General features: G+C 40.5%; 1 protein-coding gene across 9 annotated transcripts in view; it reads left to right on the forward strand.

Moving 5' to 3' along the window:
- Window positions 1-17,653, forward strand: part of DPF3 (double PHD fingers 3) — a 183,301-nt gene that overhangs the window by 139,269 nt on the left and 26,379 nt on the right. For 2 of the 9 annotated variants that reach the window (XR_008449952.1, XR_008449953.1), the window contains 2 exons: window positions 287-1,683; window positions 7,331-17,424. The exons of 4 other annotated variants lie outside the window; for them this stretch is intronic. Coding sequence is in view for 1 of the 5 variants with exons in the window: in XM_054067026.1 (XP_053923001.1) it covers window positions 7,331-7,410 (80 nt within the window). In the remaining 4 variants the exon portion in view is untranslated. Of the gene's footprint in view, window positions 1-286; window positions 1,684-7,330; window positions 17,429-17,653 lie in introns of those variants that run through there. 3 more of the 9 variants (XR_008449951.1, XR_008449950.1, XM_054067026.1) reach the window with 3 other exon arrangements.

Here is a 17,653-nt window from a genome sequence, read left to right on the forward strand (position 1 = left end):
TAATGTCTTTTTGAAGAGAGGAAAACACGATTAACCCTTTCGCTGCCATAACCATGGGCACCTGTGTTGTCTGTAGACTATTTTCTTTGAAAGAGAAATTAATCCTTTTTCATATTTCTTACTACAATTCTACTGAGCTATGTTGTTGAGGTGTGCGGGCACATACAAGCACACACATATGAGCTCAATAGTCTGGATTGTTTTATAATAAATGATGATTAAAAAAATTATGATGATAATGCCTGTTGCTTAACCCATGTGCTGATATATTCATCATACATGTCAGCTCATTTGGGAAGAGAAGGCAGGAGGGACGAAGCAGCGCCAGCACGCACTACGGAGGACTTGTTCGGTTCCACGTCAGAAAGCGACACCTCGACTTTTCATGGCTTTGACGAGGATGATGCAGAAGAGCCTCTCTTGAGCCGAGGAGGCGGCTGTGGTGGCAGCTCTCCCTCTGCAGACAAAAAGAGCGGCTGCTAAAAAAACTAAAAAGACATACAAACTCTGAGCGATTTGTTGTCCTTTTTACTACTAGGATTATTATTACTTTTTCTTTTTTTTTTTTAAATTTACGTCCTTGTTCTTTTTTTTGGTTTTTTTTTGTTTTTTTTTTTTTGTTGTTATTTTTGTTGTTCTTTTTCCTGTGGGGTGTACACTGAAAGCACAAGCATTTAAAGCTCTTGACAACTACTTTGAAGAGACAGAAGGTTTGATTTTCCTGTTGTTTTTTTCATTTTAATTTGGTTTTCTCCCACCTCCCCCCCTTCTCTTCCTCTCTGGAAACATAAAAGGTGGATTTAATATTTTTTTTAATAGTGAGCAGAGTTGATTTTCTTGTCTTTTAATATATATATCAGCAAACCACAAAAAGTACAGATGGGTTGGAGAGCAGAAAGCAAACCCAAATAGTTTTTTTTTAATTATTATTATTTATATATTCTATATATTATTAGAAAAACTACTTTTTAAATAAAAATAGAAAAAACCCAACAAAAAAACAATGGATATCTACTTGATAATAGAACTATTTCTAGAGAACCACTGTGGGCGGACTCTAATGGAAAACAAGGAAACCCTTGATGTGATGGCTTCTGCGTTTTGAGATTTTGCACACATACTGTAGCATGTGGAGTTCAGCTCTTCTTGTACAGCTGCTACGCTTGTCTTTAACAGCCTGAAAATACAAGCAGCACCACTGAAGACTATGACCTTGGGGAACACATTTCCATCCATCCTTTGGACACCTTTACACTCAATAGATCTCTTCCTCCCTGCACGCCTTCATATTTTCCTCACTCCGTTCTGCTTTTTTTCCCCTTTTCCTTCACCTTTTACTTCATGGACAGCAATTTCCAAGCATAGGGATGGAATGTGAATGGCAAGTCTTAGACGTCAAAGACAAAACGGAGGAGCAGAATTGTGGAAGAAATGATGTGGCAAAATACCTCACCTATACTTTTCTTTCCAGTTTAAAATTTTAATTCACAGAATTTTTTTCCTGTGTCACCCAGTTTTTTCTCTCTCTAGTGTCTTGTGAGACACTTTAGTTGCTTTTCAATAGCTTCTCTTGAAATAAACCAAAGCAATACTCATTAAAGTTCCAAGGGCAATGGAGAAGAGAGTGACTCCCTTCCCAACGACTTTTCCGGAAAGGAGGAAACATACAGCAGGATTTGAAAGGTATGTCTGAGCTGAAATGTCTTTCACTTAATTGTGAAATCTCTGTGCCCTGGATTTTTAACAGACCCTTGACTGAGCTTTCTGGTAGGAGTAAGTTCCATGGATTAAATTTTGTTATGTGTATGCACCACATTCATAACCCTGGTGAAGTTAATGAAGTTCCGTAGGGGCAGGATCCAGCTTCATGTGCAGTCAGAAGTGACTCAGGAGTCAGTGTGTAGCTTACATTTGTCTGTTCTAATGCAAACAAAAATCTTCCCGGGGTAGGGGCAAAACTAGATTCTAAGGATGTATTCCTCCCAATGTGCATAATGCCAGACAAAGTGAAATTATGACCTTGTTTAAATCAGAGGCAAAATTTTTCTGGACAGTGCCTAATCCTGAAACTTGAGATGTGTGTTTTTGTTACCAGAATAAAAATATCAGCCTTGCAATGAATACTTTGGATATATTGTTCTAATCTATGAATCCAAATGGATTTCATTTCTCCTGTTTCTTTTGCTGGGTAGCACAATACTGTTGGTGAGAGTGCTTCCAACTCCCTTTCCCCCTAAACCTTTAAAAAAAAAAAAAGAGAAAGGATCCAGTCTTTAATTTTTTTATTGTTCACTTTAGACATGGAATAAGCAGTGGCCAGATTCTGAATTCAGGTACATGGGCATAACCACAGAAAATGTGCTAACAATGTCTGGATTACATTAATAATCTGCCTTCAGAATGATATTACAATACGTTACTGAATACCTCCATGTGTTTATAACGTAGGACAGTGCATGCCAGAGCCATGCACACTTGCCAGGAGAAAGCCTTGTTTAAGCTTTCCCCATATTAATGATAATTTTCCGTTGCTGTTCTGTTCCTGCTGATGTGTTATAATTGATCCTGTGTAATATCAATGATATTTTGACTTAATACTTTCAATGAGAAATGTACTTTAACTGATAAAACCATTCATTCCTTCCATAACCAGTCCTTTTTTCTCAGAAAGAGCACAAGATAAATTTATAATATTTTGCCATTCTTCCATATTTACTAGAAGCTTCAAACTTCCGATGGTTTCTTGGGATGAGGCACGGACATATAAGTGCCTGCTTTTTCAAAATCGCTGGAACAATTAGGACTTAGTTTGCATATCTGTGTAATTTTATATATTTGTGTGTATGCGTCAGTATAGGTAAACATATATCAGAAATGTATGTACACAAACACATAAGCACATGTAGGTAATGCAGACATTAAAATAAAGAGCAACAGAAGTCAAGATAGAACACACTTCCCAACCAAGAATGGGTGGAACCTGCCCTTGCGTGAGGTAATGTCTGCTCGCTTTTTCCATCCTGACTTTACTGTAAACAAAAAGTAATATTAGTAAAGTCCACTGGACTTTGTTTAAATTTATGCTAATGTAACTGAAAGCAGAATTTGGTCCAGAAGAAGGGTTGTTCCCAGTTCAGAAAGAAATACCACAAACCTGAAGTGTTATAGAATTTTAAAAAGGAAGCTCAAATTTATTTCTTCTGCTATTCCTGCCTTTCACCCCCTGCACTTACATTTCTAAGTATTATATTAGTATTGTATTCTCTTCCTTTCATAAAAGAATTTTTTCCTTTCTCTTGGTACTCTTTGAGGTGCCCATGTAAGCAACAGGAAAAACAGAAAGGGAGCAAGTGTGAAATGTGCCAAATCCATAGTAAACGAACAACATAATTTCTTGTATGCGTCTTGCATCTACTTCTTGTATTCTTGTAGCAGTCATGTCAGACTGATTAGAAGTTTAGAAAAGGAGTTTTAATTTTATTTGGTGTTCCTCAAAATACAATCAGAGTATGCTTTGACATGGAAAGGCACACAGAAGTAATGGACACCTGAATTATCATGAACTTGAAGAGAGATCAGTTTTCATTTGTCCACTTTGTACTGCCTGATATGTGTAGGCTTGACATGCTTGGAAACAGCCAGCTGGACTTGGCCACCGGTGCAGGGATGACAACACAGAGCTCTGCATTTACTAAGGCCTGTATTTATCCAGCTTTTTGCGTGCTATTGCAGCCCATTCTGAGCTCTGTGCTGCTCTGCTGACTATAGTCCTCACAGCATCTGAACTAGCTGCCTGAAACCTACCTAGATACGTCTTTCTGAAGAACTTCACTCACTGCATCAGCTGTAGGGAAGGCATACTCTAAACATATTTTTTTCCAAGTGGAGTCCTTAGCATTGTCTTTTGTGAACACATTCTGGGCTCTTCTGGAATACAAACAATGTTCAGATGCCCATAATTAAGCCTTGATTGAGTTTCACAAATGCAGTTACTATAACAATGCATACTGTTTTAGTTGTTTCGCAACATAACCACCCATCTTTGTGACAACTGGGTAGCACAGTACCCACAGAAAGAAGCCACAACTGCTCACAGAGTGCATAAAAATTGCCAGCTGACATTTATTGCAAATATAGAAAAATATACATTACCATTATTAACATGTATATAGACAGTTGCTTGTTCAATTTCATCCTGAGGGAGGAAGGAAGGTAAAATAACTTCATCGTTATGGAGAGCAGAGAAGTCCTTGGATTCCTCAAGATATCTTATTAGACTAAGATAACCAATATGAGTTCAGTTCAGCAGGCTGAGCAGATTAGTACTGACCATAGGAAAGCATGAATCGCAGGGAGGAAATTAAGATGTAGAGATGGAAGCTAAAAGTACTTTTTAAAGCTAGCTTGTAAAGTAGTGTTAACAGTGAATGTTGAATTGACTGCTGATATGGAAATGAAATATTCACAGGGCAGGTACTGCTGGAGTGAAGGCTGGGAACAGGGAAAGAAGGTTGTAGCTCGTAAGTTAAAGATTAAATCAAAGCCAAGGGGCTGCTACATGAGACCCTCTCAGATGGACAAGGGGAAGATGACAATGTTAATGAGGCAGAAAATATATAGGAGGAGATTACATAAGTGCAATGAGAAGAAAAGAGGAGCTTGACACTCACACAGCCAGATCAGAAACTGGGGAACTGTACAGTGTCAGTTGTATCTTCAAAGGCATATAAGTCCCAAACAAAACTAAGAAGGCCTAAAGACAGTTTTCGATGTGAATTCCAGTTAGTACCTGAAAAATACGGTTATCTTCGAAATCAGAAAGGAATGTGATGCTCTGTATTCCACATTGATTTCAGCAGTTCAATGAGACCTGCTGTTCTGAGCTTCATAAGAAGATCTTTGGAGGCACAGACCTTCAACTAATCACAAGCCTGGCTTTTCCAGTCCTCCGCCAAAGACATCCTTCTTATTAGAGGAAGGTTAGCACAAGGCCTGTCCAAAGATTGTCCTGAAACATGTGCTTCCACTAAAACCATATACCAAAATAAGATGGCTCTGATGTGAAATGTGAATAAAAGGATGTTTCATTTCAGGTCCTAAATTAAGACCTTTCTGTGTTTAATCATATGAGCTGTCTCCTCGGGCACCTTTCTACTGTTCTATACTAGAGGATCTTAGAAAAGACGCATTTCCTGAGCCATCCTCTGCAAACTCTGATTCATGGATGGGAGCAGGAGTAATAAGGAAGTGACGTGCTGCTTGAGCAGCCGATTAGGAGGAAGAAAGGCTACATAGAGTGTGCACTGCTCCTTAGCATATTCCCTTTTGCGGCTCTTAAATTGCCATTTTAGCAGGGACAGACATAAACATGTTGTTGCCATTTTAGCAGGGACAGACATAAGTGCTCTAGCGTAACAGTTAATAAAAGGAGACCATGAGGCATGTGGCAGAACAGGGATGGCACTGAAATCTGTTTTGCTTCACTTTGCATCTCTTTCCTCCACCTGGTAGCCTCCCAGTTTTGTGGGTTGGTTATTTATTTCTTGTATATGTAATGGTGCTTGGAATAACATTATACATATGTGGTAAGGTCATAAATGATGAGCCTAGGCTGCTGAAACAAGATCCAGACAGAACTTTGCCACTGGCTTCATAAGGATTAGCACTGGGCTTTCTTAGCTATTACTTTTATTGAATGAAACCTCACTGTTAATATGCTTGCTAGTATGGTGATAGGCAAGCTCTGAGATGACCATTTGTTTCAGCAGAATATGTTAGTAGAATCCCCTCCCTGTGTTGTTTTGCCTTTGAGCTTTTACATTAGTTACTCATTTTGAGCTCCAGTTTGCCATTTTACAGGCCTCAGCTTAGGCTCTTGATTGAAGACAGACTCAGTTTGCTGCCTGCTGATGCATGGAGCAAATGAGAACTGCACCCAGAAAGTTGTGAGTCTGGACTGTGCCAGGGCACCACTGCATTCTCTCCTGCTTGCTTGGCTTTCCTTTGATTAATTCTTGCAATGTTATTTTGAAATGGGCCCTAAAATTATAATTCAAATACCATGAAACTATGGACCTTTCAAAGCCTGGATCCTCATGCAATTTGCCTCTTCCTCACTGCAAGCAGTTTTACTGAATCTATTCCTCAAGCAAACATTGTATTGACCCCACCGGGAGTTGTATTATAAAAACTGCAAAATCTGCCCAGTGTATTTTGTGCTGCCACACATGTAGATGTTTCCAATAAACACCAATTTCTTATTCTTCGTGATTTTTTCTTATTTATATAAAATCTGGAGCTATGAGCTTATGTAAAGTATGAGGCACATGCATGTGTTCATGTTAGCATGGGATTGTTTTTACAAATCCTCATGGTGCAGGAATGTAGCCAGGCTGAATTTTTGCCATTACAATAAACCCTACCAACCTTTGTTCTCTTTGCCAGGGTTGAAAAAAGCCCAGCCTATATAAATACCATAGAATACTCAGATTGGGTCAAAACTATTTTCATGTCCCTCTCTGTATTTCAATAAGTGTGAAGCTGCCAGTTTCAGAGAAGACAAGTGGTAATAACATTCAGAAAAACACCCTCCAGCTGTCACAATTTCAGGTTCTAAAACCCCTGTTAAGAGGATACTGCCAGTTCGTATCTTTGAGTTATCCTTTAGGTCAGTGGCATCTCCCAAGATTTTGGACCTTCTTGTTGTCCAAAACTGGTGTGAGAAGTGTGGGGAAGACATGAGGGGGAGGCGTTCGCGCTTTGTGGAAATAAAGAGATGGTTTTATTGGCTATCTAATAATGCTTAGGAGCTTAGCATTATGCAACTTAGTCCATTCATGGATTAAATACAATGCAAAATGCAGTCTTTCACTTCCTTCCAGAAGTTACCGCATGCATCCACCCTATGTATATTGTTCAGACTTCTAAAAATGACTTTTGTGCAGCGCTACATACACTTGTGGCTCTATACAAGTTCTTAGTAATATAGCAGTGTAATCAGAGCAGGATTTCATAAGCAAAGGTCTTAAATTCTAGTGAAAAGATAGCTATCTAAGCTGAATGATGAGGGTTATTTAATGATGTTCACAGTAAGAAAGATTGACAGCGTTTGGTGCCTTTCTTTTGGATATGCTTCTTAATATCCTTCTTTTTTCTTTGTATTTGACTCCCATGGTCAGTTGAAAATAAGTCTGTTGAGCTATACTTTCAAAGAACTAGAATGCAAAGAGTGTTGGAAGATTGGTTTCCACTGCTTCTGTATTTTTCTGAACACTTTTGTTTTCTGTTTGAGTTTGTTTAGTTTTACTTTGTATTGCCTTTCCCTCTGCAGTCAGCCCTGCCCTCATGAACTCCACCATCCTTCAAGAAAGATATTTCAGAAGAAGGCCAAGAGAAGCCAGGATGCTTTGATGCTTCTCCTCTCCTTGCCCTGACCCTTCCACAGCCATGTTTCATCTGGCACAGGAGCCTGAACTGTGGGAAGTCAGCTGCCAACTGATGAGAGAAGTTCTGGGGATGCCCTAAGCTGGTGCAATATAAAGAAGCTTTTTACAGTCTTGATTTCACTTTCTTTTAAGTGTGTGTATAAACCCAGGTCAAACTGGAATTGATCTACAGTAGAACTGACTGAAAAACAAACAAACAAACTGAAAAAAGACTTAACTATTTTATTTATTTCGATATTTAAGAGAGAAAAGAAGTGCTGAAGTTGCACAGTATTTTTGTTTGAAATACATTTTACTTCAAATTTTAAATGCAATTTTGTGAAGACGTGAAATTTTGAAAAGCACTTAATGTAAAATAAAGACTGAATATTTACTTTAAGGAAAAACTTTTTTAAATAATGAAATAAAGATCAACTCTGCTCTCTCTCTTACTTTAAAGAAGCCATTCATACATGTGCTGGGTATCTTTGTTTTTGCAAATTGGATGTGGTAAGTGAAGATTGTTCTGGTTTACCTTCTCCTGAATAATATTATCATGTTAGATGCTTAAAACTTATTTTGCTGTACTATGTTAGGCACAAATCTGAACAAAACCTGTTGAAATAGTGCATACCAGGGTCAGTGGCTGGATTTTTTTATTACCAGAATTTGTGTCCAATTCAGAGTGTCTTCTCCCCGTAGGATTGCTGTCTGATGTCTGCACATTAAAAGAGATTCGCTCTTGAGCAACTCTGTGACGTACTTCTGATGAAAGAGGGATTTAAAAAAGGAAAACAACTCTGTTAAGTTTAGTAGCATTTTTTTGCTTTGGTAATTTCACAGCTAATTGTGAGTTGGTTGTAAAGGAAGTATCTAAACGTTTGAGTGCTCTTGGCACAGAGCTTCCTGTTGGAGTCAAGGATGAAGCCATGTGCAGAAAACTTGTGTACTTCAACCCTCTCTTAAGTGGTAGTGTACTTTGAAAAGTGTACAGGTGCACCCCTATGTAAGCAGCAAGCAACAGGGATTACTCAGCAGAAGAATGTGAATTCCCACAGCTGCAATCCTAAATTGTCCTGTAAGGCAGTGGTGAGGGACATTCGCATCTCAAAATCTAAGTTTTTAGTGATCTTCGCAGTAAAATAAGGTGCTCTGCTTTATACAGGCACTGGATGATTTTATTGGCTGCCAAATATGCTCACAGTGGATGGTGCAGGACTGTTTGGTGTCATGCGTGATGCAGTAATAGTAGGGATGTAGAATAGCCTTGTCACCTAAGAGAAAGGTATTGGACTTGGCTCGGAGATTAGCTTCTCCTCTGTAACAGGGATGCCAGATGTACCTATTGGAACAGACCCAGAGCTGAGATAGAAAACGTGGTTTTGTTAATGTGGCTTATGTTGACTTTTGGAGAGAAAAAAAGCAATGTCTACAAAAAATGTATCCTAACTAAATGAATCTGCCAGAGAGCCTGATTCTTCATCATGTTTCTTGCACACCTAAAACTCATTCTTACCTTATGGAGAGGTTTCCGTGTGTCAGTAGCAGCAGATTTTGTCCTCTTCTCCCTTCCTCTTCTCCTGCTGCTTCCCAGATTAACACACACAGCCAAAAATAACCATGTAAAATGTCTGGTAGACCTGAGTCCTGCTCCCACTAAGTTAAATAACAAAAATTATGTCCTAATCAGGCTCTTCTGCAGGATGGTTTAATTTCATTCATTTTAGTGGTTTCTAAACTTGCAGTGGTGAGCTGCTTCTAGAGAAAAAAAAAATTCAGATTTTATTTTATCAAAATATAACAAGACGCACAATTGTAATGAAGATTTGCGAACTGTAGGGTCTGTGTTCAGTTTGTGTAATATTCCTTCCAAATAAAAGTTCTGCTTCCAATGCCCCTACTGTATATTCCTCTGTAAATATTACTTTATCAAACCAATTCCACAAAGTCTTCTTTTAGTGCATCTTCTTTTAAAAAGACATTGTTGAATAACATACTTGTGCATATACTTTTCTAAGCTCTCCATTGTTTATAATACTCTCTTTGAAGCTTAAAATAAAACTTCCTCCTCTATTGATTTTGTTTCCCTTTTCCATTTTGTAAGTTATGACTTTTGTCCCTGGATTTTGTTTTGTATTTCTTAGTGAAATTTGACATTAATGAAGAATTCTCTTCCTTTCTCTCTTTTACTTCCTCTTCATTCGTTGGACTACAGAAATTGGTCCTGTTGCTTGCTATAGAGAAGGTAGGCAGGAAATAAAATACCGCTTTTGTGTAGAACTCATTTTCAGAGTGTTTCCTATCATTTGGTGATAGTAGGAGATCTTCCTAAATGTCATTTTAATAACCTTCTCCCTGAGATTAATAGAGTTGCATCAAGTTAATTTAGATTCAAAGGAGGAGTCTAAATGATATGCAAGTTTTTATATAGATTTTAGTAACATTGCCTTGAGCATTCCTGACCCTACCTATGCCTCTTCTAATCCAGTCACTGGAGTAAGTGGAAACTGTGCTTCCCTTTGGTGCATTTCCCAGTGCAGTCATGAACCCTCCCTTTCTCTTTACGCATGTCAGATTCGTAGTATGGTTGTATAGGATGGAAAGAGAAAGACGAAATACTGTTTCAAGTTAGATGCCATCTTTTTAGTAAACTCTTTGTCTCCTCTTCCCTAATAAGCATGCTGTCATTTTTATGAAGCTCTGTTGCCTTTCCTCTGCCTTCCCATCAATTTCTCTACACTGTAGAGGCTACAGATGGCACTTTTACTTTGGCAGCTGCTTGCAAAAATAGCAGCTGAGGTGCAGTTTTTAAGAGATCTTCAGGTATGGGTATAGATCCTTTACAGCAGTGGGCTGCCCCCTGCCTCTCCAGCAGATTAAATGGTAAATAAGTCCTAAAGAACACATTGGAATTTACTCCAGTCAAGCAATGTAGAAATTGTATGGAGTTGTACAGATGGGCTTCTACCTGCCTAATTTTTAACAGTTGTATGCGATGGAGTATGTGCCTTGCAGCAGTTTTGTTTTTCATCTGTGTAATCTTAATTCCCATTAGCATTTTGTTTCTCCACTCCTTCTTCAGGTTAATATGACTTGAAAATCTCACTGCTTGCCTTCAAGACCTTATCTTTACCTGTGCATGGCCTTTGGCTGATTTATTGGAGGAGGGAGAAAACCAAAAGGCAGTTTCAACTACTTTTGCTGTCCTCAGTCACTGTGACTTTGGGCAACCTCTTTAGGATCCGACAGAGCAGCTTTTGGACTCCTTACTGGCTTGTCCTCAACTGTTCTGTGGCTAAAAAGTCTTTCTTTCCTTGTTACCTGTTGGGCGCTGGGGGCCAGAGACAGCTGAAAAAGTGGGTGCTAACTGTATTTCTGAGCTGTGCTGTGAAGGTAGCTATGGTACTCTCTTTAGAGCGGATACTACCCCTCCTAGCAACTTCTGATTTCCTGTATACAGTTTGCTCTCAGATGCTATTAAAATAATCTGAGTTGCAGGTCTACAAGACTACTTTTCCACAGGCACTTCATAGGGAGGCAAGTAATCTTTTTGTGCCCCAAAGCAGAGAGAAGAGGGAGAGCGTGTGATGACAGATCCTGAGCCCCTGGCCATTGCTCCTTCTGTTGTTGTTCTCCTAGATCCTCTTGAGCTTTCTGCTTTGCTGCGTAGGACAGAGAGACCCAGATGGCGGTTGGACAGAGGGTAAAGCAGAATGCTGACAAATCAAAGAACGGAAAGCTGAAGAAAGAAAGGAAGGAAACTGCTGTGGCATCAGTGCACTTTTCTAGTTCAGTAGGTCATCTCCCATTCTAATTCACTTGTCATTTTCAGTGTCCCCGATGTGATGGATGCAGAGAGGAGAGCTAGACTTTTCTGCTAAGGTAACTGGGAGTGAAAGTTGAAATTGGCCTTTATAGATCTCTGTCAACACCCTGTTTCGATGAACGGGATCCTTCCTACCACAGCAGAACTATTGTTTCAGACTGTCAGACTCCAGAGAACAGCTCTGCTTAAGTCTTATTACTTTGAACATTTTTTGTGCCTTTTTGTTTGTTTGATTGATTTTTTTTTGTTTGTGTGTGATTTTTGTTTATTGGTTTGGTTTTTGTTATTTTTGTTTGGGTTTCTATTAAGCCATAGGCCTGGAAATAAAAATGTTCTGAAGGAAAGTTTTAATTTTGCAGAAATTATGTGAACAGAAAAAAAGACCACTGTTCCCTAAGCCCCAGAGCAGATTTATGTTGACATGCTGACAAGGAAGATAACTTGTTTTTCTGTCTGGAATAAGGTTCTTGCTGGTGAGAGTCAAGCGTGGTAGGAGGATGGAGTAAAAGTATCTGCCAGTGTTGCAGCAGCTAATGGGTATCCCCAAAAGCCAGGTTTCCCTGGGCTGAGACTGAGCTGAAGGCTAGCAAAGCTGAGCACTGAAATCCTGAGTTCTCTGGGTGGGCTGAAAATGACATTGGCTTCTTTACTTTGACCTGAACTAGAATATTGCACTGATTTAAGGTTTATCTCAAACTTAAATCTAGTTGAACTTGCATCCTGGAGTTGTGAGCCCTACCTGTAATCTGATCCATCAGCCTACACATAATAAAAAACCACCATAACCCTTTCTCTCTAAACCTAAATTTTTAACGCTCATTAGCAATGACACGAAATTCTCTGTACCCTGTCCCATCCCGAGTGTTGATGATGGCTGAGTAGGGCATCAAACATGAAGTATACTTAGAAAAGCACATAAGCAGTTACTACTCCCCTTAGCTTTGATGGGCATGTACAAATTGTGGTTTGATGTGTTTAAGATCTCCATTGTGTCTTGGAAGTTATTGCAAAATCTTATTTCCTTTGCTGCACCAAAGCTGGACATTTGCCACAGTTTAGTCTTATCACTGATTTTAATGGCTTAAGATGAGAGCCATCCATCTGTGACATCTTAATTTAAGACCTGACTGCATTCTTTTTTTACTGTTTAAAAAAATACCTTTGCTGTGTGTGTTAGAAGCTTTTACCACATCATCTGTTATTTGATGAAGTTTTGTCCCTGCAGCCTTTAATTCTTTATGATTCGTGGCATGTGCACAATGATGGGAGAAGGATGGCATTTGCCTTTAAAAAAATCAGGTTTCTGGAGCACAGTGTTGTGGCTAATATGACCATCTACGATATAATTAGAAACAGTTTTGCTTCATGTTGTCTAAGATGGCTGTGGTAGCCTACAAACCAACTATAGCACTGCTATGGAAAAGGCAATACACTGTCCGTTGAAGCTGGGTGGTGGGCTGAAGCTCTGGAAACTGCTGCTGCCTGCCAGAGAGAGGCAGCCACTCTGGGGAGCTCGCAGAGGGGTACTCCTTCTTTGGGATCCTGGCTGATGATACGTCTTGAGCAGGAACACACGTAGCGTCTCTTCAATGTTTTATGATCAGTGATTTTTTTGGAGTAGCATTTAATTTCTTAGTGCCGTTCATCTTCCGTAACCAATTCTCAGTGAGACCTTGTAATTTATCTAGTTTGCACGGGTATTGAGTCATATTTTGCTTAGACTGAAGCCCCTTCTCATCACGTTTCTTCAGTCTTCGCTGTTAGTGTCCTGGTGTCAGTGGCTTCATTGTGGATTGCAGGAAGGGAACAAATGTGACCAAATTTTTCAGATGCAGCTTTCTTTTTCTTTGAAAGAGATTAGAAATTTTAAATCATGCTGGAAAGAGTTTTGTCAAGCATTGTGAAGACTTAGGTTAGTAATTTGGATTTCTTTCATTAGCCAACAACCATTAACTTCTTCATATGATGATTTCGGGAGTCAGTATTGAGGCCAGCTCTCTAAAATGAGAGGAAGTCATTGGATGGGAAATAGTTGAAAGCTGCCCTCTCACTAAACTGGTACTTTTATTTTACTGTCACATAGCGAGAGAGATATAGCTTTTAAGTTCATGTAGCACTTTGTAGAGTGGAGTTTACATGAGGTGGTTTTAAGCCTTTTTTTGAGAAATTAGTTTTCCCCTGTTCATACAAATCGTAGTTGCTTCACATCAGAGCTCTGTCTGAGAGTGGCTTAAATGTGTTGAACAGCATTGGTCTTTCTAGCTCTCTTCTTGGGCTCAAGAACTTGTTTTATGGTGCAGTGGATTCTGCAGCTGGATCTTGGCTCAGAAGTCTCATCTCTTACAGGTCTCAACTCTTCTCAAGTTTTTCTACACTGACTGTGTCTCTGAACATATCCATCAGCCTGGAGTCTTAGGAGAGTTCTTAATTATCCAAAAACTCTCTCTAGGCTGAATTCATATTTTTGTACTCTTCAGACATCTGGAGGGTCCAGAGCCATGTATTCCTTCACCTGGAGAAGAGGACTTTCCCTGGGTTAAGGAGAAGCTTTTTCATTAATTAGCACTCCAAGACCCCTGTCTCACTTCCATTAAGGGTGCGATCTTATAAGTACTTAATGATGTGAAAGGAAAAATTGCAGAATTTGCTAAGGACATCTGCACTCGTGAGATTCCTGTGTGACTGTTTGCATATTTATGAATCTGGTATTTTGAGAAGAACTCGTCCCTATTGGGCTCATCGTAGCTATAATTAATAATTGCCAAACATGTCTTGGATGATGGGATGCCACCTAACAGTGAATGCCAAAGGTGATGAGCACCCTTAACAGCTCTTAAGGGTGAGAGGAGTTGGGGTGCCTAGAAACTGGTCAGACCAGCCTGTAGGAGAGGATGCCCCAACCTCTTTGCCATTAACAGAACTCACCAAGCAGCAGTCCTGCTAGCCAATGTAGCAGCTAGCTAAGAGGAGAATCAGAAGGCTCACAGATCCCTGTAGTACTGTGGAAGATAACTTCTGACATTAAATATAATAACATTCTACTTTTGTATCGGCTCTGTTATGTGATTCCTCTGGTGCTGACAAAGAGCAGGACTAGCGAACTGTTTAATGAGGGACATTTGTGCCCAGTGCTGTGGAACTAGCTAATTTGAGTTTAGTCTGATGTGATATTTAGCTGCTATGAAGTATGGTATGTGTAGGTTAAAGCAATGCTACTCACTTGCTACAGGTTAAAGAATAGGCTGCACTTTGTCTTGGCTGATCTGGTGTGGAAGGTCTCGTGAGCTCTGGGGAAGCAAATAATGGATTTTAATCTGGTGTTTTTCCAGTGAAAAGGAAACAAAAAAATTCTTATTGTTTTAGTGCCTCTGGCAGCATTTTATGGGACAGTTACTCAAAAAGGCTGTTCAAATAACTGAACTGAAAAATACCATGGTGAGGAGAAAAGACTTTGGTTTGATTAGAGATGAAATGTGTTCTCTTTTTCTCAATGAAATGACCCTTTCCCTTCTTTTCCCACTGCCAAGTGTGCCCGGGCTTGAATGAGACATTTCGTTTGTGAGTATTTTTCCCTCTCTTAAAAACAGTTCCAATGAGCTCATTTTCGAAGAAAGGTACTGCTCCAAAATGAAAGTCCAACTTCTTGTTCGTGAAAGACTGGCAGAAAATGTCTCACCCTTTCTGAAAAATCAGTTTCCCCCTCTGTTGTATCTTAACCCTTTCTCCCCTCCCCCTTGCTTTTGACAGCAACTACTTAATGCCGATTCATCCCTTCACTTAGATGTTTAGATCACCCTGAAATTGCATTTTTTTTTGAGATAAACCGAGATATTTCACACACCTGTCCTACTGAGCGTGTACTGATGCTCTGCAGGGTGCAGATATAGCTCTTACTGCTCTCTAGATGTTGAAGTTACTGGGACTTTGTTGGGAAAGTGAAAACTGGCTGCCTTATTGATGAAATCTTGATTGGCACTTAGAAATTCCCAACCAAACAAGGGTTTAACTAACAGAGAAATGAAAAAATCAGCAGTCTATGGTATTTTTCCCAGCTAATGGCATTGCATTTCATACAATGGAGGCTGTGCGTGGAGAAGCTGAAGGTGTTTCTTTAAATCAATGAGGTACTGAAGTAACTTGCTTCAGATTGTTTTTGTGTTTAGTTAAGTGAGGCAGTTCTACTTACATCTGAATATGCAATCACATTAGCAATGGTATACATTATGCTTGTGTGGGAAAGTCAAACCTCTTGCATTTGCAGCGTGGTCACATCAGTTATCAACCATTTACCCATCACTTGCTGGATTTCTTTACCTTGATGATACATGGTTACCTCATGTAACAGCAATGAGGTCACTGCCTATGCAATGGTGTAGTGTCTTCTAAGTGGTTAAGTTTATTTAATATTAAAATGATGACATTTAAATAACTCTGAAGTTTGCCATTTGATTTGAAACTTCTGGAACTGTGCCTGCAGGGGATTAGTCTAGAGTCTTTCCTTAATCTTTCTAGAAAGAAAGTTTTCCCAGAGATTAGTAATACTCTCCTTTTCCCATTTCTTGTCCTCTAATTCATCAGCATAATCCCAGCCTACCCCATTTTCAATTGGCAGTAGCTTTTATGGGATGGCTATTCCCTGGCCCATGGGTGAAATCATCACTGAAGTTCTCCCTGCAGCCCTTGGTGTTTGAGGAGGGCTGCAGCCATGCAGAGGGCTTGTCCTGATGCTCTCTGAACTGACTGGGTGGACACGGCCTGCTTTTAATGAGGACATGCCTGTGTCATGAAGCATTGCCTCTGTCGCGCTCTCCTGCCTAATCCCAGTGGAGAAGCCCTGGTTGGAGTGCCCCAGGGAAATGACACGTCCCATCCACTGCTGCCGCTGCTTGGGCCAGACACACGTCGTCGGGTTCAGTGTGAAAATGCTGGAGCCAGTCTTCTGGAGCACTAACTTGATAACACAGGTACTCTGGGCAGCACTGCGTGTCCCTTGCAGGCATGCTACTGTGTGTCTGACTGTGTTAAAAGGGCTGTTTGACACCAGGAATACTGGGGAAGGACCAGGTATTCACATAGCATGGATCCATGGGTTCAAGTAGGTAGCAGAGACCTCATTCAGCTTAAAGGCAGAGGAAGAGGGGCAGAGCTGATATCTTGTTTTATGGAGGGATTTAATGAAGGCAATGCTCCTGCAGAAGGCAATTTAGGCTGCTGTTTCCCTAGCATTTTAAATGCCACCCCACTCCTCTCATTATAGCTGAGGATTTTGGCTCTCCCAGGGGGGAGGAGATGTTCTAAATGGGCAAGGAGGGAGGGAGATTTAATGCACTAGGAAGATCTGGCTTCACCAAGTTAAAAAAACAAAATAAACCCCAATCCTCCATTCCTATTTTTAGTGTTTATGACCAAGTATTTTTGCTTGGTTGCTCATTTTGAAAGGGTTTAGTGAGCCTGCCAGTTGATTGAAAGCTCTGTGGTGTGTGAGCTGTCCTGGCTGGGGAGCCTGCAGTGCATAGTGACGAGGTCGGAGCTGTGCCGGAGGTTTTTTCCACTGCAGTTTGTTGAAGGGTAACGAAAATGTCCCCCAGGCAAAGGGGATGTTGGCTTTCCAGGTTGTGGTGATTCATCTTGTCTGGATAATCAGTCTTCCTCCCACTCCGCACTTTCATCTCCATCTACCTCACCTCTGCTTCGCGGTGCAACCAAATGCAAAACCTGCCCTGCATTGCATGGGTGGTATTTCTGGGGGGTCTCATGCAGCCAACCCCTACAAGATGTACCTGCTGAGCAGCATTAGCATTCGATGCCTGTCCTCCTGGCCAGTATGCACTCTATAAATGGGTTTATTCTCGTTATTAGGAGCTGCGTCCCTGGCATATGGAGTCCGTGGGGTGCCTGCAGGCAGGTTTCCTTCCTGTGGGTGTTGGTAAGCAGCCCAAGTTCCTCCTGGCAATTAGCAGATCATTACCCATAATGCGGAGCGCACTGATGCAGCCTGGTGGGTTTTCTGGAGGTCACTCTGACCTAATTCACCCCCAGGAATTGTACAGTGCTGGCATGACCAGTGCATTAACAAGCTGATGCTTCAGTATGAGGTTATTTGAGTGCTTCCACATTATTTTTCTTAGGCAAGAAATAGCCATTTTGCCTAGTGGCCAACAGGGGCTGGTCTGGAAGAGAGGGGGGGAAGAGTGCTGTCTGGTTTTGAGGTGGGACATCATGGGTGTGCTGCATTTCCTTTCACTTTAAAGGTTGGGGGCTATTTCTAATCCCCCAGGCTGCAAGTGTGCAGAGCCCAGTCTGTCACCTTACTTCTTCATTATCACAGCATCTTTGCTGTGAACTGAGCAGTGTGTGTCAGGCCTGTGCCTGAATTCCTGCTGCACAGCCTTGGACGGGAAGA

The sequence above is a fragment of the Cuculus canorus genome, chromosome 5, assembly GCF_017976375.1.
Source record: "Cuculus canorus isolate bCucCan1 chromosome 5, bCucCan1.pri, whole genome shotgun sequence".
In the NCBI taxonomy this organism is placed as follows: domain Eukaryota; kingdom Metazoa; phylum Chordata; class Aves; order Cuculiformes; family Cuculidae; genus Cuculus; species Cuculus canorus.